This window comes from Etheostoma spectabile, chromosome 16 (assembly GCF_008692095.1).
Source record: "Etheostoma spectabile isolate EspeVRDwgs_2016 chromosome 16, UIUC_Espe_1.0, whole genome shotgun sequence".
Lineage (NCBI taxonomy): Eukaryota > Metazoa > Chordata > Actinopteri > Perciformes > Percidae > Etheostoma > Etheostoma spectabile.
The window spans coordinates 7,849,598-7,873,009 of record NC_045748.1 but is presented as its reverse complement, the minus strand read 5'-3'; the positions used below and the strand labels follow the sequence as shown (position 1 = coordinate 7,873,009).

The window sequence follows — 23,412 nt, the reverse complement described above, 5'->3', positions numbered from 1 at the left end:
GACATCATTGATAATGACATGGTGATGCTGACCAGGGCAAGTGATTCACATACATACATATTTTTTAATAGCATAGTGGAATTATATTCAGATGGTTGTGAGTGTATGAAGTTCCTGGTGGTCAATAATATTAATCTTAACATGCCTTCAAGTTCACTGATAGATTCCCTCATGATAAATGAGGTAGGTTGTTTTACAAACATTGTTTGTAGTTGTATTGAGAGTAGTATACGTGTTTGTTTAGATATATTCCACTAGTGGTAGTCCATTTTGATAACTGACAGAGAAACAGCTACTGGCAGGTGATGGTGGCCACCTAAAGGTTTTTTGTTCCTGCTGGTCACTGGATTTTGGCCTTTGTTTGGTTGTGTCATCCGCTGCCATTCACCATTTGGCTTGTATTGAAAAAAAGAATAAATTAGTTAATAGAAAGAGATTATACATGATGTTTGTTTATTTGATGTGTATTCATCTTAAAATATGTTGTGCAGCATCATTTTACTGCACCTGCTACATTCTGTCAAATGGCCAAACATTCAATATTTGCTTATCAACTTTCATCCTTCAACCACAATCTTCATTAGACCATTATCAGCCAATCTGCATTGTGTAATGATTAATTGGCTGAAAGTGTTGTAAACTCAACAGCATTGAAAAAAAGATTAACAATTTTTATCAGCACATCTCTAGCATTATGTAAACCATGTAACCCAACATATTTTTTTTCTTAAACCAATTTTTCACGTCACCATCTTCTACGTCCCGCTAATATAAGCAAAGAAACTAGAATGTAAGACATGTTTTCAGTTATTTCACACTTTTTTTTTAAGTACATAATTTTACATGTGTTCATTCATAGTTTTGATGCCTTCAGTGATAATCTACATTGTAAATAGTTGTGAAAATAATGAGAAGGTGTGTTCAAACTTTTGGCCTGTACTGTATACAGATATATATAAAGGGCATACGGTAAAGGCATAAAGATTAAATTTAAGGGTGGGCATTTTCATTGATGTTTTTAGTTGGCATGATGAGAGTGGAGACTAATGTATATAGAAAAAACAAGTAACTGGTATTTATTTTTTACTCTGTAATTGTCATGTTTGCCTTCGGTAGACAATAAATAGATTGCCTATTTACCCCAAATTGAATGGTATCCTACAATAAGATTCTCAGCTCATTTGCGTCCTGTTGGTAACAGTCTATTCTAGACCTTGGATACAGTACTTTGACCAACAACAACAACAACAACAACAACAACAACAACAACAACAACAACAAAGAAACAGTCAAGCTCACAAGCTTTTTCTGTGGTCTGTTTCGGTGGATGGAGTTTGCACAGTTGTCTTAGGGATAGCTTTGTATGACAAAGTTTGTCATCATACTTGCCGCCATACAACAACTGAACAAACTCCCCCCATAAAGAACAGATTGAATCTTTTTTAAATAAAATCTTTTTTTTCTTCTTTTTAGTGGTGACAAACAGGAAACCACAGAAAATGATCAACTCTGTTTTATCTTTTAATGACATGAAATCAAAATAGCGACTTTGAGAATGTGCAACAAAACTTGCAGGTAGGCTAATGGATTGCCATGCCAGTCTGTGACCGCATAATAATATATAAAAAGGAGAACACAAGTCTGTGGTGAAAAGTCCTTTTTTCATTTAGGAGTTTACGAGGAGACCGTGAAGGCAGCATGGACACATACGCACCCGCCCGCCCTCACTCCCTCCTCCCTGAAGCTCCGCTATCTTTAGCACCGCCACGGATTACAGTACGCAGTGTGTCACAGACAGCGTCCCGCTTCTACCTGCTCTGCTTATCGCTGTGTGTAACGTTACACTGCGCTTTCTCGCATAAAAACTAAATATAAAAATCAAACAGAAGGCATGGGGGAATGACAGCAAACTGCGTCCCAGTTTGCGGTTCTCCGTCCCCGAAAAGACCCCAAGGATGCTGCTCCTCTCTAGCCCGCGGAACGGACGCCTGCGCCGGGCCTCGCTACTGCTGCTCGCCACGCTCATTCTGTGTGTCGCCGCTGTCAGTGCTAGCCTCCCAGGTAAATACACACCTTAAACAACACACCTTACAAACACAGAGCCAGCACCAGAAAAACCAATTACCCTCGAAATTGTTAGCTCATTTGTCTGTCTCCCCGTTACTGAGGCATCTTTAACTAGTGAGCTCGTGACAAACACCAAGACAGGGTCTTTTTATTTGAAGAGGAATTTTAAACTCCCCGAGCAGAGCGTTTTAGTGTGACACGTGTGTTTTTAATTACTTTTCTATTGTTGTTAAGGTGTTAGTTTTGTTGTTGGTAGAGAAGGCTAGCTTGCTAGAATGGGATACCCCATTAATGCAGATGGATATTTTGGACAGGTTGGACAAGTATACGTACCTCTGAGTGAGTGACAGAAGAATACAAGGAAAGAAGAAAATATACAGATTCCCTTCCTTGTATGCTCACTAGGGGTAGGCTACACTAATGTGTGTGTGTGTGTGTGTGTGTGTGGTGTGTGTGTGTGTGTGTGTGTGTGTGGGTGTGTGTGTGTGTGTGTGTGTGTGTGTGTGCTTGCTTCCACACAGTGATGATTGCTGTTGATGTGTACAGGGGAGATAATCTCCTTCTGAGCTTTTAACACTGAAACCCTGTGGGAGAACCAACAGCTGGACGCACATGTAATCTTTAGCCTTTATCTTACACACACACACAAACTGCCCTCACACTGAACACTACTGCCTTGACCTGGACACAGGCTTGTGTGAATTTATAGACTTAAATATATATTTTGGAACCAAAACATAAATACATCCATGGTATGGTTCACTCCAGTTCCCTAAAGTTTGTGCATGAAATCAAAAGTACCTGTAGTTTCATTTGGCTTGTGCAAGACAAAGAGGATGGAAAGAATGTGACGCAGTGCCAGTGTTGTTTTTTTTCTCCATGTAGGGTAAATTTGTGAAGTGTGACGATTTTCCACTTTTCGTCAAAATTCAATCAATGCAAATATCATTGATTCTCTCTCAAGTGCTAAAAAAAAAAAAAACTGCATGGAAAACACTAGTGTAGTTTTCTAGTGTCCGAATGAAATCATAATTTTGGACAAGATGGAGAGGCAGACAAAGCTGTCAGTACTGTTGCCTCCAATGTGTCTCTTGGTTTACATGTTCAGAAAGGAATGTTTGGTGTCATCAGCTGTCTTAGGATCTTTCTAGTCAGAGGTTGAACGCAGCTTGTTTGTGACAATGTGTGACAGTGTGTCAGTGTGTGGGCTATTGTTTGAGTACGTTATATTGAAATAAAACAAGGCAAATAACACCTAGTTCACTCCACGATGAAGTAAGTAATTACAGCAGATTGCATTATGTAGCTGCATAGAAATTCTATTGGAGTCACATCTTTTTAAGTGAATGGTACTTTAAAAAGACCGTTGAATATGTTGGAGACATCTACAGAACCTCAAAAAAGCACATTCAGAGAAACCAGTGAGTCAGGTTTCAGGGTGATTTTGCTGGAGTGTGACAACAGCATGAAGGGCATAATAATCAGGTGGCTGATTCAGCAATACATTGACACATCATGTGTAAATATGCCAGAAAGCTTTCATAGAACATTTGGTTCTTTTGATGGAAGTAATCCAAAATCTCCATGAACCCAATTGATTGCATAAATGACGTATAGTCTGCTGGCAAAGATACAGAATTAATTAGGTTTTAACATGCAGAATTTGTTATTTAATTCAAGCTAAGTGAGGCACGTCAAATTAGCAGCAGAAAGTCTCTTTTTTTAAAGATTTATTTGCATGTTCTTGAAGCTCTAATTTTAGCATATTTTCCCATAGAAACATCATCTTCTCAATATTCTAATTCAGCCTGACCATTGTTGAGCTGCCACGTTTAAATGCCAGGTTTGTCATTCACCAAACCCACATAGAGCTGAGACTCTGCCTCCAGGCCTCGTCCTCCATCAGGATTAATATCTTCAGTGTTACACACACACACATACATACACAGCCACTGGCTGCAGTGTTTTTCAATCACCTTTTTTTGCCCTGCGGCAAAATTAGTCATCTGCGTACGTTGTAGTAGGGATTGAGAGCAATGAATAGTCAAGGGGAATGACACACACACACACCACACACACACACACACACACACACCACACACACACACACACACACACACACACACACACACACACACACACTGCCCTGTGAGATACCACTTAGAAGATGACAGAGTTTATACATAATGACCTGTATCCTCATATGACTGGAGATTAAATGCATTTTCCACGTATGTGTGTATGCTATTAAAAGACCAGGTATTGGTTTGATGACATTTTGTCAGATTTGCCAAAAATAATAGAACTTATTTTTTTATAGATCATATTTTGGGCATTTTAGGCCTTTTTATTTCCATAGGACAGATGAAGACATGAAAGGGGAGAAAGAGAGGGGAAATGACACGTAGCCTGTGGCCGCTGCATCAAGAAGTAAACCTCTACAGTATGTGCGCCTGCGCTACCCACTGAGCTAAACCGACCACTCTAAAAGGTTTTGATGGGAAATCATCAAATCTCCCTTTTTTATAACTTGATTTGATATTGTATGTGAGTTCAGTGCTTCCAGGAAGTAATTTAGAATATGGATTTTAGAGCTAACAAGTTTCAAATGGATCTGTTTTGTAGCTTGTGTGGTCTTTGAGGGGATTTTCTCAGTGAGAGAAAGGGAAAATTACCGCCCAATTATTGAAATTATGAAATTATGCAACATCCAGGAAAGATCTTGATTTACCCCATTGTGGTCTTTGAAAAAAAAAAAGTGGTCAGCCAAGGCTTTCCTGTGGTAGCTCCTTTAAGCCACTGCGCACCCCCCCCCCCCTCCTCTCTCTCTCTCTCTCTCTCTCTCTCTCTCTCTCTCTCTCTTTGTCACTCTCTCTCTGTCTGCCTGATTTTCTTCAAGTGAGAGTTTGTCGGCTACCAGACCTCTCCAGGAAATGAGAGGGCCACAATTAATCAACTTACAGAGCGCTCACAGCCAAAGCCATGCCAGATGAAGCCTTAGTCAGGAACAGTTTAGCTGGAATGAAACACACTATGCTCATTGAGTCTTAGTTCTCCTCTTAACCTTAATTGTCATACCAACAGTTGTCTTTTATCAACCCAATCCTGCGATTACAATTGACTAATCAGAACACTTTACTATGTCAGCAGTTTTGCAAGCGCACATTTGCATTTGTGTGTAGCCACATCCTTACCAGGAATGGCAGTGTCTGCGTTGCCTTATTTAAAGAGAAGCACAAGTAATATCAGCGCTGGTCTGTTTTACGTACTGCAACAAGTACTTTTGAGAACAAGACACTGGGTAAAATAATAAAAGGTTTGCCATTGAAAACTATTGTAAACCAAATCAGCCCAATCTATTTGGGCTAATTGTTTACATCGGTCAATCTAATTAAAGAAATACTCTGAACTGAATTTGTTGTTTTTTTTGTTTTGTTTTTTGCATAAGAGACTTTTCGAACAACTGGACTAGCCAGAGGGCCAGAAACATGATGACCATAAAAAAGGAAAATGGAAAAAATACAATCAGGAATCAGGAAGCTTTTATTTGCCACATACTAGCTGCCATTGTATAAATCCTTTTAACTGTGTTCTGTTTGCTGCGGGGTGTGCTGCTCTGCTCCACTCTAATGATAATTCCACAGTAATTATCCCCCATGTAATGGGTTACACTCGTCATTGTCTGACATGACAGAAGGAACTGCAACAGAAAAGATAAATGGCAGAGAGGAGGAGAGATAAGACCGTAGGGACATAACTGCACCAGGAGAGGCGAAAAACAGACTTGTTCCACCTTCTACAAACTTAAATTTCATTGAGGATGACATTTTTTGATGTTTTTTGATTTACTTCCGTTGGGCCTTTATGTCTCACGCCTTTATGTCTCACGTAACCACCTCAACTTTATTTCCTCCCTGTGCGTGCGTGCGTGCGTGTGTGTGCGTGTGTTAGTTAAACAGGTGCTAAGTCATGGCCCCATTTTCCACCAAGTGTTGCAAGAAATGTTACATGTAGTCATGACATCAGATTGTGGTGGGAACCTAACACCTACCATACACTATTACCCTGAAACCGATAAGGTAGACAGTTTCCACACATTTAGTCATGTAATTCAGACGCTGTTTTCTGAGAAGCAAAGCTATTTAAGTTGATGTGACAGCTTTTTCCGCTATGTTGTTAACAACTTAGACCTAACTAAATTTTGGATTAGAACTGTTTTTAATGCCCTGGCTAAGCAAAGCTAAGGAACAAGGAACAAAATGTGCTAATTTTTGTTATAATACGCTGTTCTTTATCTCTGAAGTAGCTAAGCAAGACAAAACCTATTGTCTTTCTATATCCTCGGTTTTCATTTCAGTCTATCATACATGCTTATTTTCACGTTTTGTTAAATTTGCTAACTTCTGGGCACCTTTATTTGAACTCCTTAACACTGCTTTCTTTTAGTGTTGCTTATCGTAAAATGATGTTTTGTGTGTTCATTCATTGTAAGTTTTATTGGAAATTGTGTATAGGGCAATATGGAAAAATCCTTGTATTACAGTATGTCATTTTTTATCACTATATCAATTCATGATATTGACCTTTTCTGTTTTTACATAAGATAAACTGAAGGAACATTTAGTTTCTGGCTAATTCATTATTAAAATGGATCCCTAAAAAAGCACAACACTTGATCACATTGATGCGAAAAATTGTATGAAGCCAGCTACGAGTCCATTACGTTTTGATCAGAAATATTAAAAAATGGTTTATTGCGTTTCTATCCAGCAAATCCCATATTTGCACACTTGGATTGAGTAGCTGATGCTTGGCCAGAGTTAAAAAAGGATAGCAGCCACTGTATAATCAGTATGACAACATCTCTGATGATGATGCATTTATATTGTCTAATGGCTTACATAGCATATCCAGTCTTTTCCCTAGCTTTGTGGAAAACGTAGGTGCACGTATTTGGACGGGGGTTTAGGCGTCATTCCTCAAGAAAATGTGATTTTTATCAATTAAAAAAACTCAATTTGCCCATACATTTAGTGCTTCTTTGTGGGATTTTGTCTCTTTTTGGTATTTTTAGTTTTATTTAGGGGTTGTTTTGTGTCTCTTAGTCAGTTTGTGTACCTTTTTGTGGTAGTTTTGAGTTTGTTTTTTTTTACGCATAATTTTTGACCGTTATTATTGCCATATCTGTGTCTGAAACGTTGGAAAAGCTAGAGCAGATCATAAATAAATAACACCCAAAAAGCTTAAAGACAAAACTGGAATAAGAAGTCAGCTGGGGACCGAATACAATCATTATGTCTGTGAAGTAGTTACTTTCATTCGGCTTAGGTGATGCCCAACACGGCTTGGTACTGCAAACCTTTTAATGGCAGGGAAAACCTGATATCATATTGCCTAAATTCTATAACTCACAGGATACAATAGCAATGTTTGTCTCAGCTAATGCCAATGAAAACAAAGCAGTAGAAACAGGCTGCTTGGCATCTGTTTGTTTTTGTCATTTGGGAATGAGGCATGGTGAATAAACGGGAACGTAGCAGCATGGTTACACAAAAAGCCATACACAAACACGGGCACTCATACACACACTTTATCCATATGGACATAAACAGTGTGGTCACATATCAAGTGAAGAGCACCAAGCAGAGCTCTTAAATTTCCACTTGATTTTGGAGTGTTTGTCTTACTTCCTGTCTGTTATCAGAGGGCCAGGAAATGCACACAATGGGAGAGTATGACCCTCCTGGCCTACCCATTTACTACTTCCTCTCTAAATCTCTCTCACATGCACACACAATTACAGATTGGGTGGCATTCGTTGTATTGTATCTGTAGAACAGCTCGAAGGAGCACAGGTTAACGGAGACATGAGAGTGTGCCCTTGCCTGCCGGTGTGTCTCTGCGTGAGTGTAGGTGTTTATCAGGCTGTGTGAGAATGCCTCGGTTTTTTGCCTCTCAGTTCTTCCTGGCAGAGCTACGGTTGAGCACACAGCCTGGCAACAGCAGCAGCCGATTGTTAGAAAAGTCATTTTTCACTTGTTCCAAGGTCTACTTTCTGAGTCCCTGAGTTACATCATGTTTTTTACACTGTCTCTGCCGATCTCGAACGTCCTGATGTACTGCAGGAAAGTGTCAGTTACATCATCATCTTTCTGCTGGTCTCTTGTTTTGTACTTCTCTTCCCCTGTCTCCTTGATTGAGCTCTCTAATTAGCAACAGCACTGTGTGGGAGGCATGTTGGTGCAAGGCCACCCTCCTATGGCGACTTGACATTCACTTCTGTGGCTTCTTTGTTATCCTGGTAGATAGATTTGAGCTGCTTTTGTCATATAATTATCAGTGATGAGCATCTTCATTAGTTTAGCTGTGTTTGGGGGAAAAAGGGCCATTATGTAATTGTGAGTTTGGTAAAATTATAATGATTAAATCTTCTGGTGCACCTAAATCATATTATCGTGGTTAGAACAAAAATATTTAATTTAACTGTTGGTGAGTGGTAATGAATGCAGTTTTTGCTGTATGTGACCGCAATTCATCCCTGGTGTGTGTGTGTGTGTGTGTGTGTGTGTGTGGTGTGTGTGTGGTGTGTGTGTTGTGTGTGTGTGTGTGTGTGTGTGTGTGTGTGTGTGTGTGTGTGTGTGTGTGTGGGGTGTGTGTGTGTGTGTGTGTGTGTGTGTGTGTGTGTGTGTGTGGTGTGTGTGTGTGTTTTAACTGTCTGCGTTCATGGGACTGCAATAGGTTCCACCATATTAACTTCCAACATGATGAAGAATAGATGAAATGCTGGCCAGTGGTGCTGAGTTGCTTGCTCAATGATAATAAAAACAGCCAATTTTCTTTTAAAATATAGAGGGCATTGCTTTATTGCCTTCATTATGGGGTTTAAAAACCTCTTCCCTTTTTGTCTTAGACACCAGGGATTGTCTTTTTTTGTGCATGATATGTAGGTTTGGGACAAATACATTAAATGATTCAGCAGTCCACTGAGTCAGTCTCTTGCAATGGAACATTGCTAAATTATTACACCAATATCTTGATACACTCTGTGATTTTACTATGGACAGATTTACTCCTGAGCCCTTCTCATTACTAGCTGTCTGACATTTAAAGGATAGCACCGGTGTATTTTTCTGTGTATGTCTACAAAAAAAAAAGTCTGAGACTGAAGAATTTGTCCATCTCTTTTCTTAAAAAAAAAAATCTGTGAAACTGGAAGCACTTCATAATGCAGTGAATATATGCAGCCTAATACGTGACTAATTATTGCTTCTGTACAAAGAATCTCTCTCAAAAGACTGACGCTGACAAAAAAACAGTTTGGTCTTGTAATGTATTAATCATAATATGAAACGATGTCCTTGTAATGTATTGAACATAATATGAAACATTGTGAGTCAGCCCTTACAACATGCACACATACTAACAAACTAGCAAACGCACATATCTGACACAATGTATTCTAAATTGTCTAGGGTCAAGGATCGGTTAGTGATTTTTCTTTTTTTTTTTTTTAAATGACCAAGTTAGTGGAGAATCTCTTTAGAATAAGGCAGTTACATTTGTGATTGGATGTAAGAAAGACAACTACCAAGTAGCTAGGACTACAGTAGGTGACAGAAGAAGAAAAGAACAATGAATTGAATTTTGATTTTTTGATTTTTTTTAAGTCCTGCATAGTCCTAAGTCCTGCATGGTCTTATGACATGCACTTGCCAAAGACTTAATTTCACTACACACAGGTTTCCAGATTTCCAGTGACATTTTCTTCTTCTCTTATGTCATGGGGGTTGAAGGAAATCAACAAGGACACGTGAACAAGATCAGACAAAGGTTTGATACCTGAGGAGGGAAAATAAATGGAAACCATGTGGCATGTAAAAATAGAAGCCTCAACAATTGAGGGAGAAGGGGAAAGAAAACAATGAACAGGGTGAACCATATTTCTTTTTGTGGTTAACAACTTTTTATTCATTTTTCAAACGGCATACAAAACATACGATTCACAACATGAACATAGCTCTGTTTTAGAGGGCTGATCAGGCTCCATCCCCCAGGTTCTGCATCATGACCTTTTTTCTATATTTCAACAACAACATATCTAAACATTCTGGTGTTTTTTGGGGCTGAAGAAGTGGGAACAGATGTCAATGTTGCAAATATCTAAATATCTAATATCTAATATCCAAATTGCTGTACCACATTCTCAAAGGATTTGAATATGCCACCGAGATATACAGTAGATCACCCAGTGTGACAAATCCCTTTTCCAAACAATCCCTCAAAAAAGGGGAGATCTACCAGTACATCCATTTGGATGTAACCTAATTCTTGAAGTATAAACGGATCCAGTTCCAACAGCCTGGGCCACCTCGGTCCAAATCACATTTAAGTGAGAGATTATTGGATGTGTTTTTTGTCAGGTGAACTCTTTGATGAAATCAAGAATGAGGGGGCATGGCACCTGAGTCACACTCACAGTGATGTGGAATAACTTGGCAACGGGGCAGAGCAGGTGAGGCATCAAATAAACGTAGAGGTGATAGAGTTAAAACAACCAACGATCAGAGACGCTCAGGGAGTTGTCTACCTAAATGTTAGTGTGTGTCTTGGTCTTGGTTAGTAAGCTTTCTACCCATCAATACTGCAAAACGCTGAATAAACCGTTGGTCTTCTGCTACTGATGTTTTACAAACATCCCAATCCGTCAGTGCTTTCTGTGTCTTTGACACAAACAAAAAACAAAGCTTCTCAGATTACACACTCCAGTGCTCAATCCCTGAGGCACACCAGTCGTGAGATGATGTGAATGTGTGTGTCCATTTCCCTTTGGGGTTGTGATGATTTATAGACTTGTCATATTGTGTGTGTTTGCATGGGTGTGTAATGTTTGTCTTATTTATTCGTAGTGCTTTCACACTTGTGATGCTGAAAGATTGAGATTTGCATTATTATTTCTTTAAAGGTTTAGTTTCCAGGAGTGTAGGTTTTGCTAATTTTAGCGATTATACTAATACATTTTTTTTCTTTTACTTCAGCTATGGTTTAAGGATTTCTGTCAGATTTAATTACAGTAGATTAGATAGAATTAGATTAAATTTTATGGATCCGAAATTGGGAAAATGACAGAAGTTCAGTTATATTTAGCAACTGATATTGTGTACAACAATTTAATTGGTAAATCTTACCCATGGTCTATTTATTTATTTATTTATTTATTTATGTTGTTGAAAAATGTATTGATGGATGTATGGTTCCATAAACCTGTATACAGATACGACTGCCACTCCCCTGCCCTGTCTTCTATCTGCTCTTCATCTGCTCTGCAACACTGCACATGCACTCCTGATGTTACTGGCCTTGTTGCCATGGAGGTCATTGAGACTTCCCCCTCAGCAATCGGCTGTCATGTGTAATTTTCTTCTTTTATGTAGCAAAAAAGAGGAACAACTGCACTCTGTTGAAAAACAATATTGTTTTATTTTTATTTTTCAATTTTTCAATCATTTATATTTACAATAAGGCAGCTGTGGATCAGCGAGCCACAGCTGGCTTATTGTAAACACGTATAAGCAGACTCAAACCTTTTTTATAACAACACTGTTTTGTCACCTATAGACTTGAACAACTGACCTTTTAAAACCCATAATCATTCAAAACAAAATCCAGATCCCCCCCCCCCCACCCCCCACTGGTGTGTGTGTGTGTGTGTGTTGTGTGTTGTGTGTGTGTGTGTGGTGTGTGTGTGTGTGTGTGTGTGTGTGTGTGTGTGTGTGTGTGTGTGTGTGTGTGTGTGTGTGTGTGTGGTGTGTGTGTGTGTGTGTGTGTGTGGTGTGTGTGTGTGTGTGTGTGTGTGTGTGTGTGTGTGTGTGTGTGTGTGTGTGTGTGGTGTGTGTGTGTGTGTGTGTGGTGTGGTGTGTGTGTGTGTGTGTGTGTGTGTGTGTGGTGTGTGTGTGGTGTGTGTGGTGTGTGTGTGTGGTGTGTGTGTGTGTGTGCGCGCGCGCGCGTGCGTGCGTGCGTGCGTGCGTGCGTGCGTGCGTGATCAGGCCGAGTGGTTATCTAACCTGATTGTGGGCAGATCTGTAAGGGAGCCGCTGTAAATCACTCTTTACTTTGGTTTACCCTGACTCGGATTGTCAAACAGGTGGGGCCCACCATATTGCAAAATGCCAAAAATGATTCAAAATGTACTTTTCTAACTGTCCAAACATTCTTGTACTATCTGGCAATATGGCATATTGACAGTGTTTTCATAGTACTTCTTCCCACAAGACTGTTATTTAACTGCCTCATTAAAAGCATAATTTCTTTGTCACAGCAATGTGGTTGGGAGACTAATGAAACTGTTGTTGTCACTCTCTCTCACACAGCTGGCAGTAAGTGCCCCCATCATATAGACTGTGCAAGGGAGGGACGCCACTTCTGTAGGCCTGGCTCCTCACAATGTGGCCCCTGCCTCTCCCCATTGGAAGAGAATGAAGAAGGACGCTGCCTGGTGAGGAATGGACACCGTCAGCACGGTATGAAATATACAAACATTTCACACACAAACACACTCACGTAGCTTTGCATTCACTATGCACACACAAGTTCATTTTCATTTGATCACATTAAAAGCTGAAACGTGTTTACTACTTCAGGTGAGTTTGAATTCTCTCCAACCAATCAGTAGTCTGCAGGTTGTCATCGCCTCAGCTCACTTGGAACCTCGACTGAGGTAATTCTAAAAAAAGTTAGCAGGAGCCAGGGACTTTTTTTCATAATGGAAAACCAAAAAAGGCGAGTAGAGGCGAGTCGAGGATGTACCATGCAGTGGAAAAACGCCATAAGGAAAACCAATTTAACATGTTGGGAGTATAGCTCCCGGCACCGGGACGTATCCTCGCCGTTTTTCGGAAGTGCTGACTTCCTTCATAAATTGTAAGCATTAAACCGTCATAAACACGTCATAAACAATTGCCTGTTGCGATAAATCCGTATTTTATGTAGGACTTCTGGTATTGTCTGTTACATTTCTTTTTCTGTCAAGTTGTAGGCTCCTCTTCTGTCTCCTCCTCCGCGGGCCTTTTACCTTGAGCCAAAAGTGCTCTGCAAAGACATGTGTTTACTCATTTTTAAGCGAGTTCGCGAGCTTTATTGGGCAGTAAATATCACGTGACGTGTCAAGAGGAGAGACTGGAGAGAATCCGGTCATTTTTTCAAAATAAAACATCTTTCGGACTCTGATAATCAATTAAACGGAAATAATGTTATTTTGGTGGTTGGGGAACACTGCTTTAAATGAAAGTCACAACAAGAGTGCATGTAAATGTACTGACTGACTCACTGCCGTTCTTTCTCGGCTTTCCTTAACATCTTCACTTGATGTTAATTCTTTGTCACTGCCTCTTTTAGTTTCCGTTGATCTCTGCATCCTGTTGCCCACAACTCTCTTCCCCTCCACCTCTTTCTCTCAGTTGCCTATTGATTCTGTGCTCTCCTCCTCCCCTGTCAATCTTAGTTTGATCTTTTTATTCTTCCTCCCTTTTAGTAGCTCATGTATCTTAATTCGCTCCCATCTTGTCCATTTCTCTTCTCTCTTTGTCCTTGTTGTGGTCCTCGCTCTCCCTCCTCCTCCCATCTATATCTATGACAACTATGGTGCGGTCTAAACCTCTGTGTTTATAATCCGCCCCTGCTGCGTCTGCAACACACACACACACACACACACACACACACACACACACACACACACCACCCCCGCACTGCCGGCTTTAATCACTTAGACGACATGCTTCTCTCTCTTTTTTTTCTCTCCATCTCTCTCTTTCTCTCTCTCTCCGTTGCCCTTCATCTCCATCATGGAATCTAATGTAATTCAATGAAAGAGCCAAGCGGCAAAAATAAATCTTATTTTTCAGATTTCCATAGCATGACATCGCACTGCTGGCACGCACACCGTGTTTCAAGACGGCGCAGCAGAAATTAGAGAGAAAAGTGTGTGTGTGTGTGTGTGTGTGCGCGTGTGTGTGTGCGCGTGTGTGTGCGCGTGCGCGCTCTCTCTGCAGGATTAATAATTTAGATAGGTTTGTGGCAGGAGAGGATATAAACTTGGCTCAAATTATTGGCGGCAGCATTAGACAGAGAAGTAAACATGAGAAAGAGATAAGTGTGAGGATGTATTGGAGAGAAAGGTCCCATCATGCAGAAGAAGATAGGATATTTTTCTTTTTGCAGCACACTGATACGATAATACAACCTGACCAGTTATTAGTATTTGGATTGTGGAATGTATCTCATATGTGATGGTGTTGTTTGCGTGGTGTCCCAGCACACCCTAGGCCTCAGCTTAAGCTCCCTGGTGGTTACATAAATCCCCAAGAGATCCCAGAACCCAGTGATCTGCATGGTAGACCAACTCAGTCTCTTTTTCACGCTCACATGCACACATAGACACACCTATCAAATGTTGACATGAACAGATGAAATTACTTTAATTTTACTCAGTGTGGTTTATTTGGTTTGTCCGTGGACGCACACATCTCTTAATGCATCAACACACAATAAAAAGCTGCAGTCGAGCTGTTGCCTTGGTAGTTGGCAGCATTACACACTGCAGATTACACCTCAGAAGTCACTCTGCTGTCACTTCAGAGGAAATATGATGGCTGTGGTTTCAGGACTAAACAACTAGTTATCTTTAAAGTTTTGTGCACTCGTCAAACCATGGAAACTACACATTGTCAAAACCTTTGATTCTGACGTACGATTCGCCTGCACCCCCAGTATAAGTCACTACATTCTCTCTCTTTTTTTATTGTTCTCATTCGCACTCAACGGTTAATGGAAACACAAGTGTAATTACAGTCAGGTCTTGTGACTGACTGATGGGGAAGCGATATGGATAAGCGTTGTGATTTACGCATAACAGCGTCTGCTATTTTATTTTTTTGCCAGCTTTCCTACCTGTTTTAGGAAGCAGCAACTGCATTGCATTTTGCCTATAAGTGTGTTCTCTTCATATTTATGTAGTATTATAGTTTGGTCTTCTTATATAAAATATGCAACTCTGGTAGATGTTTGCGATTGCCCCTGCTGTGCAAACATTGTCTGTTTTTATATGAATGCGTGCGCCGCTGGATTGGGAAACCCTGGGTTGATTGATCTAGTTAATAACCACCATCGTCACACAGGTTATGTGTGACCCCGGTTGTTAGGTTAGGTAAAGCCAGGTAACTGAAATAAATCCAGGGCATGTTGAATTATAGTACAGGCCCTGGTGTCCAACACAAGGCAAATATAAACAAATATTATAAAGCAAAATATATATTGTTACAGTATATCAGAACATTGAAAACATCCTGGATTTTATAAAACATAAGTTACAGTAGCATGTTTTTCATGTTATAAAAACAACAAAACAGTAACATGAAAATATCTAATATTTCACATACCTAACTCAGAGTGCAGGATAGGTGAACAAGTAATGTAGCACTTTTTATTGGAAGTAGGACCTGCTTGTATTTGACATTGAGGTGTGCGCTGCCATTGGTAAACATACAGTATGCCTTGAAGCCATGTTCTTTGTTCAAAAGCCACACAGACAGCAGTTAAATTGTGTATGTGCTAAAGGCAGGTCTGTCTCCATGAAGCCCGGTGTACAGACTGTCTCTTTCTGTCCCCCTGTAGCTCGTTTTCTAACATCCACACATACTTAATTGGACTATGCATCCCCATTTTAGTTTATGCGTGTATATATGTTTTTATTATTTAATGTACAATAGCACACTTAAACTTTTATTTTTATTAAACATTTATTATTATAGTATTAGTAATACATTAAAGGCTTGGAATAACTTTTAAAAAAATCTCCAAGAAATCGGGCTTCCCAGGCACACATCTATTTGAAATAATCCATCAATAAATATACAGAGCACGCAGCTACACTGGGAAACATGGATAAAAGGTCAGATGTCACAAACCACAACACTGTTGCACCATTCAGTGAATTAAAAAGGAAATATAACTTAAAAGATACAGAATTATTTAAGTATATACAACTGAAAAACTGGATTACTTGCAATTTTGACTTGGAAAAGAACATCAGCCCTGAAATGTCTAACATTTTAAGCCAAAGCAACAAAAAAGGAGCCTAATCGGTTCTATGTACAATTTACTGATAAGCATGGAAAGCAGTGATACATTATTACAAAGTATATACAATAAGTGGACGGAAGACCTAAAGACAAATGGAAAGAAAGCTTGTTGCAACGAAAATCTGCGACTAAAACAGTTTAGAATAATTACAAGAATATATTATACTAGAGATAAAATAAACAAGTTTCATAACACATCATCATATATGTTTAAAATGGAACCTGTATGGTGACTCCCTTAAGCACGCCTTCGGGTACTGCAAAGGAATTAAGAAGACTTGGGAGAACATACACACATACAATATATATATATATATATATATATATATATATATATATATATATATATATATATATATATATATATATATACACTAACAGAAAAAGCTAATATCTCTATTAGTATTATCTGTGTATTGAAAGATCGATGTCAGAGGACAAAAATAAAACAATTTGACGGCCAATGGAGCCAAATTTGTAATGCCCTCTAGAGCATGTCTTTAATATTTAATATATATTATATATTGATATATATTATTATATTTAATATCTTTTAATAAAATAATAAAAGGGGTGGGGGGCACTTGTCTTGAATGAAGACCAGCAATGGGCGGGGCAGGAAGGTAAACGGGGACAGAGGTGGGCAGATGGTAGGGGTGGGTCGGTAAAATCAATAAGTATTGAGGGAAGCATAGTATGTTTTAAAAAAATAAAAAATAAATAATAGACAAAACTCTGGCTTTGATGAAATTTTGAAATTGTTTTTTGTTTGTTGTTGTGTTTCGCCTTTATTGTATGTACTTCCTGGCACCTAATTATGATGACCCACAGACATTCATGAAAATAAAGCCAATACAAATTCTAAAAAACAAGGTGCACTACATATAAACTGTTAAAATGAATGGGATCACCTTCTGATATCACTACTGTGTTATGTAAGATGTATGGTTGTTGATGTTAATCCCACCATTTCTGCACATACACACATACAGTATACCATTATTACACTTTGATTCATCTGTCAAATAGCTTCACCCTCACATTTGCTATGAATTACATACAATTGGAAACAGTCACACATTGTAAGTGCATTGTGTAATGTTCAACCAGAGCATCAAAATGCAGCGATCTGTTGAAAGATGAATGAAATTACATGGCAGACAGGTGGGAGTGTTTACTCAAGGTTAACACTATGACACATTTCCTGTATTTATCCGAAGCTCCACAGGAGACTTACTTTGCAACTCACTGCTACAATTAAAAGCACTACCGCACTACCAACTTTAGACTTAATGGGCAAATTTACATTTTAGCTGTGCGCCAGTCCCTCATGCTAAAAAATACTTTAAAAAAGGATACTCGTTTCTGTTTAAACTGTGACCTTTTTGGTCTGTTTCCTTTTAATGGACTTTTACACCTTTTCTCCAAATACTGTGGAAAGAGCAGAGAAATAGAAAGATCTGAAAGAGACAGACCCCTTTAGTATTTACTTAGCAGTTAAGGCAGTAAAGAGAAGGTCAGAGCTGTAATCTCCCTAACTGTTTCTCTCTTCCTTCTACATACTCCACAAATGAAGTGTTCCAGTAGAGGGCAGCAGGACACACTGTAAATATCAATAATCTGTGGACAGGACTGAGGACATGCTCACTGTGAAGGGGAGGCGCTGTAAACACTTACAACTTGCCCTTCTTTGAAGAACTCAACATGGTGACTCGTCAAACTGGTCGTGTGGTGATTTGATATCAAGGAAGTTCTGAGTTGATTAACACAATATCAACAATATAAAAGATGTATGATAGATATTTTTGCCTGATTCATATGGCATTTCTATCATAGCACGTTTTGGTGCAAAATATAAAGAAAAATAGACTCATCTGAAAGGATTTCAATTCTTCAGATGTAAGGTTTCCTTTTTTCTAGTGTTAGGATATACTGTATAATTCACAGTAAATTTAGCAATTTCCACAGAAATGTTTGCCAAAAATTAGGAAATATCTGACAAGATCTGTGAAATCAGTCAAATGTAGAGTTTTTAAATAAGGACAAGGGTGGCAGGAAGGGAGAGTGTGTGCATGCATGTGGTTTGGGGGAGGAAGAAATGCGAATGTTTTTTAAGTGGGAAAATAGAACAGCACAGATGTGTGTGAACCGCAATCCCTGTTGAGCTGTTTAGTGTTTGTTTGTTGTATCCAACTGCCCCCTGGGTGTCGCTCAAGAGGTTATGGGTCATTATCAAGCCGGTGACAAAACTCTTACACAAGGAGAGGTGTGCATGCTTAGTCAGTGTGTGACAAACCACACACATACACACAATGACCTTTTTTGTAGGTGAATTATCAGCCTAGGTTGGATCCTGAGGTTTATCCCTACATATAAATACTGCTCATCCATTTTAACTATTTCCTTGCATATTTTAAATCAATCTACATTTTAAAAATATGATCAATAAATATCTCATCTTTATTTTTTTTAAATCTCCTCTAAAATTTAAACCTGTATAACCACATGGCCTCCTGGCAAGCACTCGGGCACGGTTGGAGCTCTTAGCCACCTGCAAAGTACAGATGGTGCATCCCGCCTCCACAGAAACCTGCTATGGAGTGCACTAAATGGCCATTAGTGGAGGAGGGTAAGAAAATAACAAAGCAGACAGTGAAAGTGCTAGCATGTCATATCATACACATTAGCTCAGCCAGATGGCCCTTCTGAGCCCTTCTGGAGTGAAAGTGACACTGTAATCATTAATTTAATGTAGGTGGTTGTAAAAATGTGTAATCACGCATTTGTTTCGATAGATTTATTGGCATTGGTGATTTATTTTCCTGCACTGGATCTTATGTATACCAAACAACTGTACATGTATTAGTCCGGGATGCTGAACGGATGATAGCATGGTCTTGCTTGATCTGCAAAAATTAACTTTTTTTTTTTTTAATGCAAGCACCTTCAGCATTTTTGAGCTTTTTGTATTCTCAACTTCTGTTGTCATGCTCTTGCCGCCTCTACAGTTTTGAGTCCAAATACTTATAATTTGATATATTGCAGGGTAACTTTATAGAGGGAAATTGCACTTTGATCACCGCCAATTAGAAGTGAGCTATGGGATCTATTGTGAATGTAGCGACTGAAGCCAATGTTTGGGTGATTGCCCCGGACCCCTGCAGTGCTTCCTCCCCCGGCCACACACAGACTATCGGCCCCCATCGTCGCCTAGGCGACCTCAACAGTACTGTAGGAATGTGGCTCACTGTCTGGCCTCAAGGGCTGTTAACAACAGTTTAGTATTGTCTCCTTTTTTTATCGGTCAACAAACAAACAACAGTCATTGGCACACTCCCTGTTCATCACTTCAGAGGCAAGACCCCGAAAAACCAATATATACATGCCTAAACCATATGTATGTTCTCTCAGTCTCTACCTTTCTTACATGCAATAGTTAAACATTACCTACAGTCATGTAAGTGGACAAGCTGCAAAATGTTTTCCAGACCTAGAAAAGCCCAACCTCAAGCTGACAGGATTTGACTAGGGACAACAACTTCTGATTTGTTGATTAGTGATCTGCAACTATTATAACTAATATAATCGTTAGTTTTTATTTTTTAATGATTCAAATGAAGTCACTGTCAGTAGTTACTAACTGATATTGTTTGTTATGTGTATGAATGAAGGGGCTTTGTTTATATCAAGAAGCCTCTTGTGTCACTGTCAGCGACACAATTAGTAAAATCTGGATTTTCTGTGGCCTTTTTTTCTTTATTTTTTATCTTATACTTAAAACAATTGAAGACAGCTTAATATATGTTGAGGTTGATCAGTGAAATTTTGAATCTTGTCTGTTCTTTAGGTAAAGTGACATTCTACCCTAACGTGGATGAAGAGATTGATTACCTTCACTCGGTCATCGAAAAACAGGAAGTGACAGAGATCAGACCACCAAAAAAGCACTCCGAACACCCTGGTAAGAGCCCTAAGAGCAATCTTTAAAACAGAAATACAAACATGTCCCTTCCTGTTTTGAGTTTACTTCAACTTCTTCTAGTATAGAGAGTGATTCTTTTTTGAGTGATACAGGACTTAATGTTTCTCCCACGTGCTCTCTAGTTGAGGATAATCTTCGTCAGACATTGAGTTGTTTCCCTCATGGTAGCCTTTGATTATGACTACTGTCTCTGTTTGTGTCTTCCTCAATCTCTCCAGCGGCCGTCACCTCCCAGACAGATGTTAAAAAAATCAAGACAGATGCCTCCAAACACAAACAGAAAAGCCCAGATCGGCTCTCAATAGAAAACGTGAATACTCCAACTAAGGCCCCCCGCCCTGTAGTTTCTGCCCATTCTGACACACCAACCCCCCAGCCCAAGGCCAATGGAGTGGAGGGCCACGCCGGTCCGATAGCTGTGCCAGCATCCAAAAATGACAACATTATTGTCAGTGAGTAGGATTCTTTTGTTTTCAGCACAGGTCAGAAGGTTTGACTGCACCCAGGAAGTGAAAGCCTGATGGTAGAGAATTCATTGCTGGTACGAGATACTGATACAAACAGACGGTGGATAGAAATGCAATCCAATTATAGGTTGTTGAAATTTGGGTAATTTTGTCAGCTCTCTTCTTGTTAAGCAGTTTGGTACCTGTTGACTGGATGTTTGCCAGTACGATTTTATCACTTTTGTTCTACATTTGTCCCAATAGAGAAAAGTTAATTCCTTTCATCCCAGTGTGTTTATTGCTTCTCGTGTTTGTTACATATAATTTTAGCCAAGATGACCATAACAACTCATAATCAGCAAATAAGCTAAGATATAATTATATTTAGCACCTATAAGAAATGTCTCAGCAGGGTAGTCAATCGCTCATTTTATATTCCTAAACATGCTCTGTTCCCCTCTTCTTTTTTCTTGTGTTGTACCTGTAGTTATGATCTCGCTGTGTGTGGTGGTGGGCGCTGTGGCGGTGATCCTGGCAACCGCGTGTTACTTCAAGTAAGTCTGAACACCTGAATTCATACGTAATGCAAGCTAAATTTGGTCTTTATGAAAATCAAATTAAATGCAACATAAAGACCAATCTAAATTTGTATTAGTGAGATTCAATTGCATAATAAACCACTTTATGTGATAGGATCTGTGAGCTTAGGTTAAAGGATGATTTAAGGTCTGTCACTTCTTTACTTCTTTGTCTTTTTATTTGATTATGTTAAGATAATTACTTTCGTGCTTGCTTTTGTATTATGTCATTTGTATTTGTTTATGTATAATTTTGTATTTTCTAGATAAAATTAAAAAAAGAAAATGATGATTTAATGCCAGATGCAGGAAACAGCCCTCAGTATTGCCTATAAGTATTGCAGGAGACTCAGATTCACAATGCCCTCCTACAGGTTGCAGAAGAAATCGCGTCTGGCTCAGAAGGTGGACTACCCAGCTTTCGGTGGGGCAGGCGTGCCCCCTGCCACAGCCAACGGTTCTTCGGTAAATGCATGGTTTCACCTAACGGCTATTGTTAGAGCTTGCTTTGGTTTCTATCTCACCGCTTCTTCTGCAATAACCACAAGATGTGCTTTTGCACAGAAGCGTTTTCAAACGTGTCATCCACCTTCTTGTGTTGTGTCTTCAGATTGGAGATAAGACTCTGGCCCACAGTGCACAAATGTATCACTACCAACATCAGAAACAGCAGATGCTCTCAATGGGAAAGTAAGTGTTTTTTGTTTTTTGTTTTTTTTTACTCTTTTCTCTGCTACTCACTCCTTCCCTTTCTGTTTTTCTCGTCTCTCATGTCCAACCACATCATCTCACCTTTTTTCTTTTTGACTCTTTTTTTTTTTTCCCAATAAATCTTCAGTAACAAACCTGAGCAGAAAGTTCCTGACACTGAGGTCACATCAGATGAGGAGGAAGTGGGAGGAGACTTTACTGTGTACGAGTGCCCTGGACTTGCCCCGGTGGGTAGACATGTAGACACACACACACACGCACACGCGCACGCGCACACGCACACACACATACACACCTAATTATTTCTGAAATTGTATATTTATTAAAAGTTCATTTTCTTCCGTCCTTGACAGACTGGAGAGATGGAAGTGAAGAATCCTCTCTTTGATGACACGACTTTACATTATCAGGGGAATCACAAGTGAATGCTGAACACTTTACACCAAACACATATACACACACAGGCTTACAAGCCACTTCTCTGGAAGAAACCACTTGATCTCACACTGCATGCATAGAAACAGAGGATCCTGGCAGAGGAGGTGATTAAAATGATTGTTTTCTTGTCTGCCCTTTACTATATCTGCCTCTGAGAATGGCTTTTAATACTATAAATGTTGGATTCCTTATTCATTTATTTCTGTCACTTTTTTGGAGCGTTCCTTTCTTTTAACATAAGGTTTTCAGTGCCTCCCAGATATGTCCCTATAATTGTTTGGTCCTGTTTAATGTTAACCTCTTAAGTTAAGAGCTTCTCCTCCACTTTTGTTACTTTCCTTCATTTCTGCAGCTATTTCCAAAGAATGTGATACAATAGCAGACATGTGTACAACAAGCATACATAGAAATAGGTGCCCTCCCTTGTTTTGTCATTCATAGGTGGTGACTACACCACTTTCCTAACAGATACCCAGGAAATGTTTAAAATCAGATCTCTGATACCTCTGTAAAACCTCCCTAGCACAACACAAGATGGTGTTGCTCATTTTATTCCTTCATATAAGCTGCACATAAAGATTTTAAGATTATAGAATATAAATATTTATGAAAATGAAGTACTTGATGATGTCTGTTTGCATGGTTTGACTGTACTGTGTTTGAATCATGGCAATGCTTTGATGAATTATACAGCCTCTTGTAGGTATGCATCCTGCTGCTGGAGGAGGAATGTACAGTAAAGGTGATTTATGAGCACTTAAATGAAATGGAGGTGACGTACTATAATGGTGGATGTGTAGGTGGTAAATATCACTATCTTGTATCGTCTCTCTTTCCTCTCTGTCCTCTTGTAGGTCCCAAGTTAACTTTGTGCTGCAAAATGTACATACAAAGAGTGAATGTGTTCACTTTTTATAGATATTTGTACATGCAGACCAAGGACTGAAAACAAAAAAAAAAAAGTTTTTACCACATGTGAAAATGAGTTTGTTTCCTTTTCTGCTTGTCATTGTATACACTCAATAATAAGATTTAAAAATCCTTTTTTTTTCTGGACA

The 23,412-nt window shown here is 39.2% G+C and overlaps 1 protein-coding gene across 2 annotated transcripts; it reads left to right on the top strand.

Annotated features, from left to right (window-relative positions):
• Positions 1-1,750: 1,750 nt before the first annotated feature.
• Positions 1,751-23,412, top strand: npdc1a (neural proliferation, differentiation and control, 1a). 2 transcript variants are annotated; one of them, XM_032539055.1, is made up of 9 exons: positions 1,751-2,061; positions 12,435-12,584; positions 20,053-20,160; positions 20,400-20,633; positions 21,115-21,181; positions 21,580-21,670; positions 21,816-21,895; positions 22,044-22,143; positions 22,270-23,412. In XM_032539055.1, the coding sequence occupies exons 1-9, from the start codon at positions 1,956-1,958 to the stop codon at positions 22,339-22,341; spliced, it is 1,008 nt and encodes a 335-aa protein (XP_032394946.1). In that variant the 5' UTR covers positions 1,751-1,955; the 3' UTR covers positions 22,342-23,412. The 2 variants fall into 2 exon arrangements, with proteins under 2 accessions (XP_032394946.1, XP_032394945.1); XM_032539054.1 differs by having other exon boundaries at positions 1,752-2,061; positions 20,047-20,160.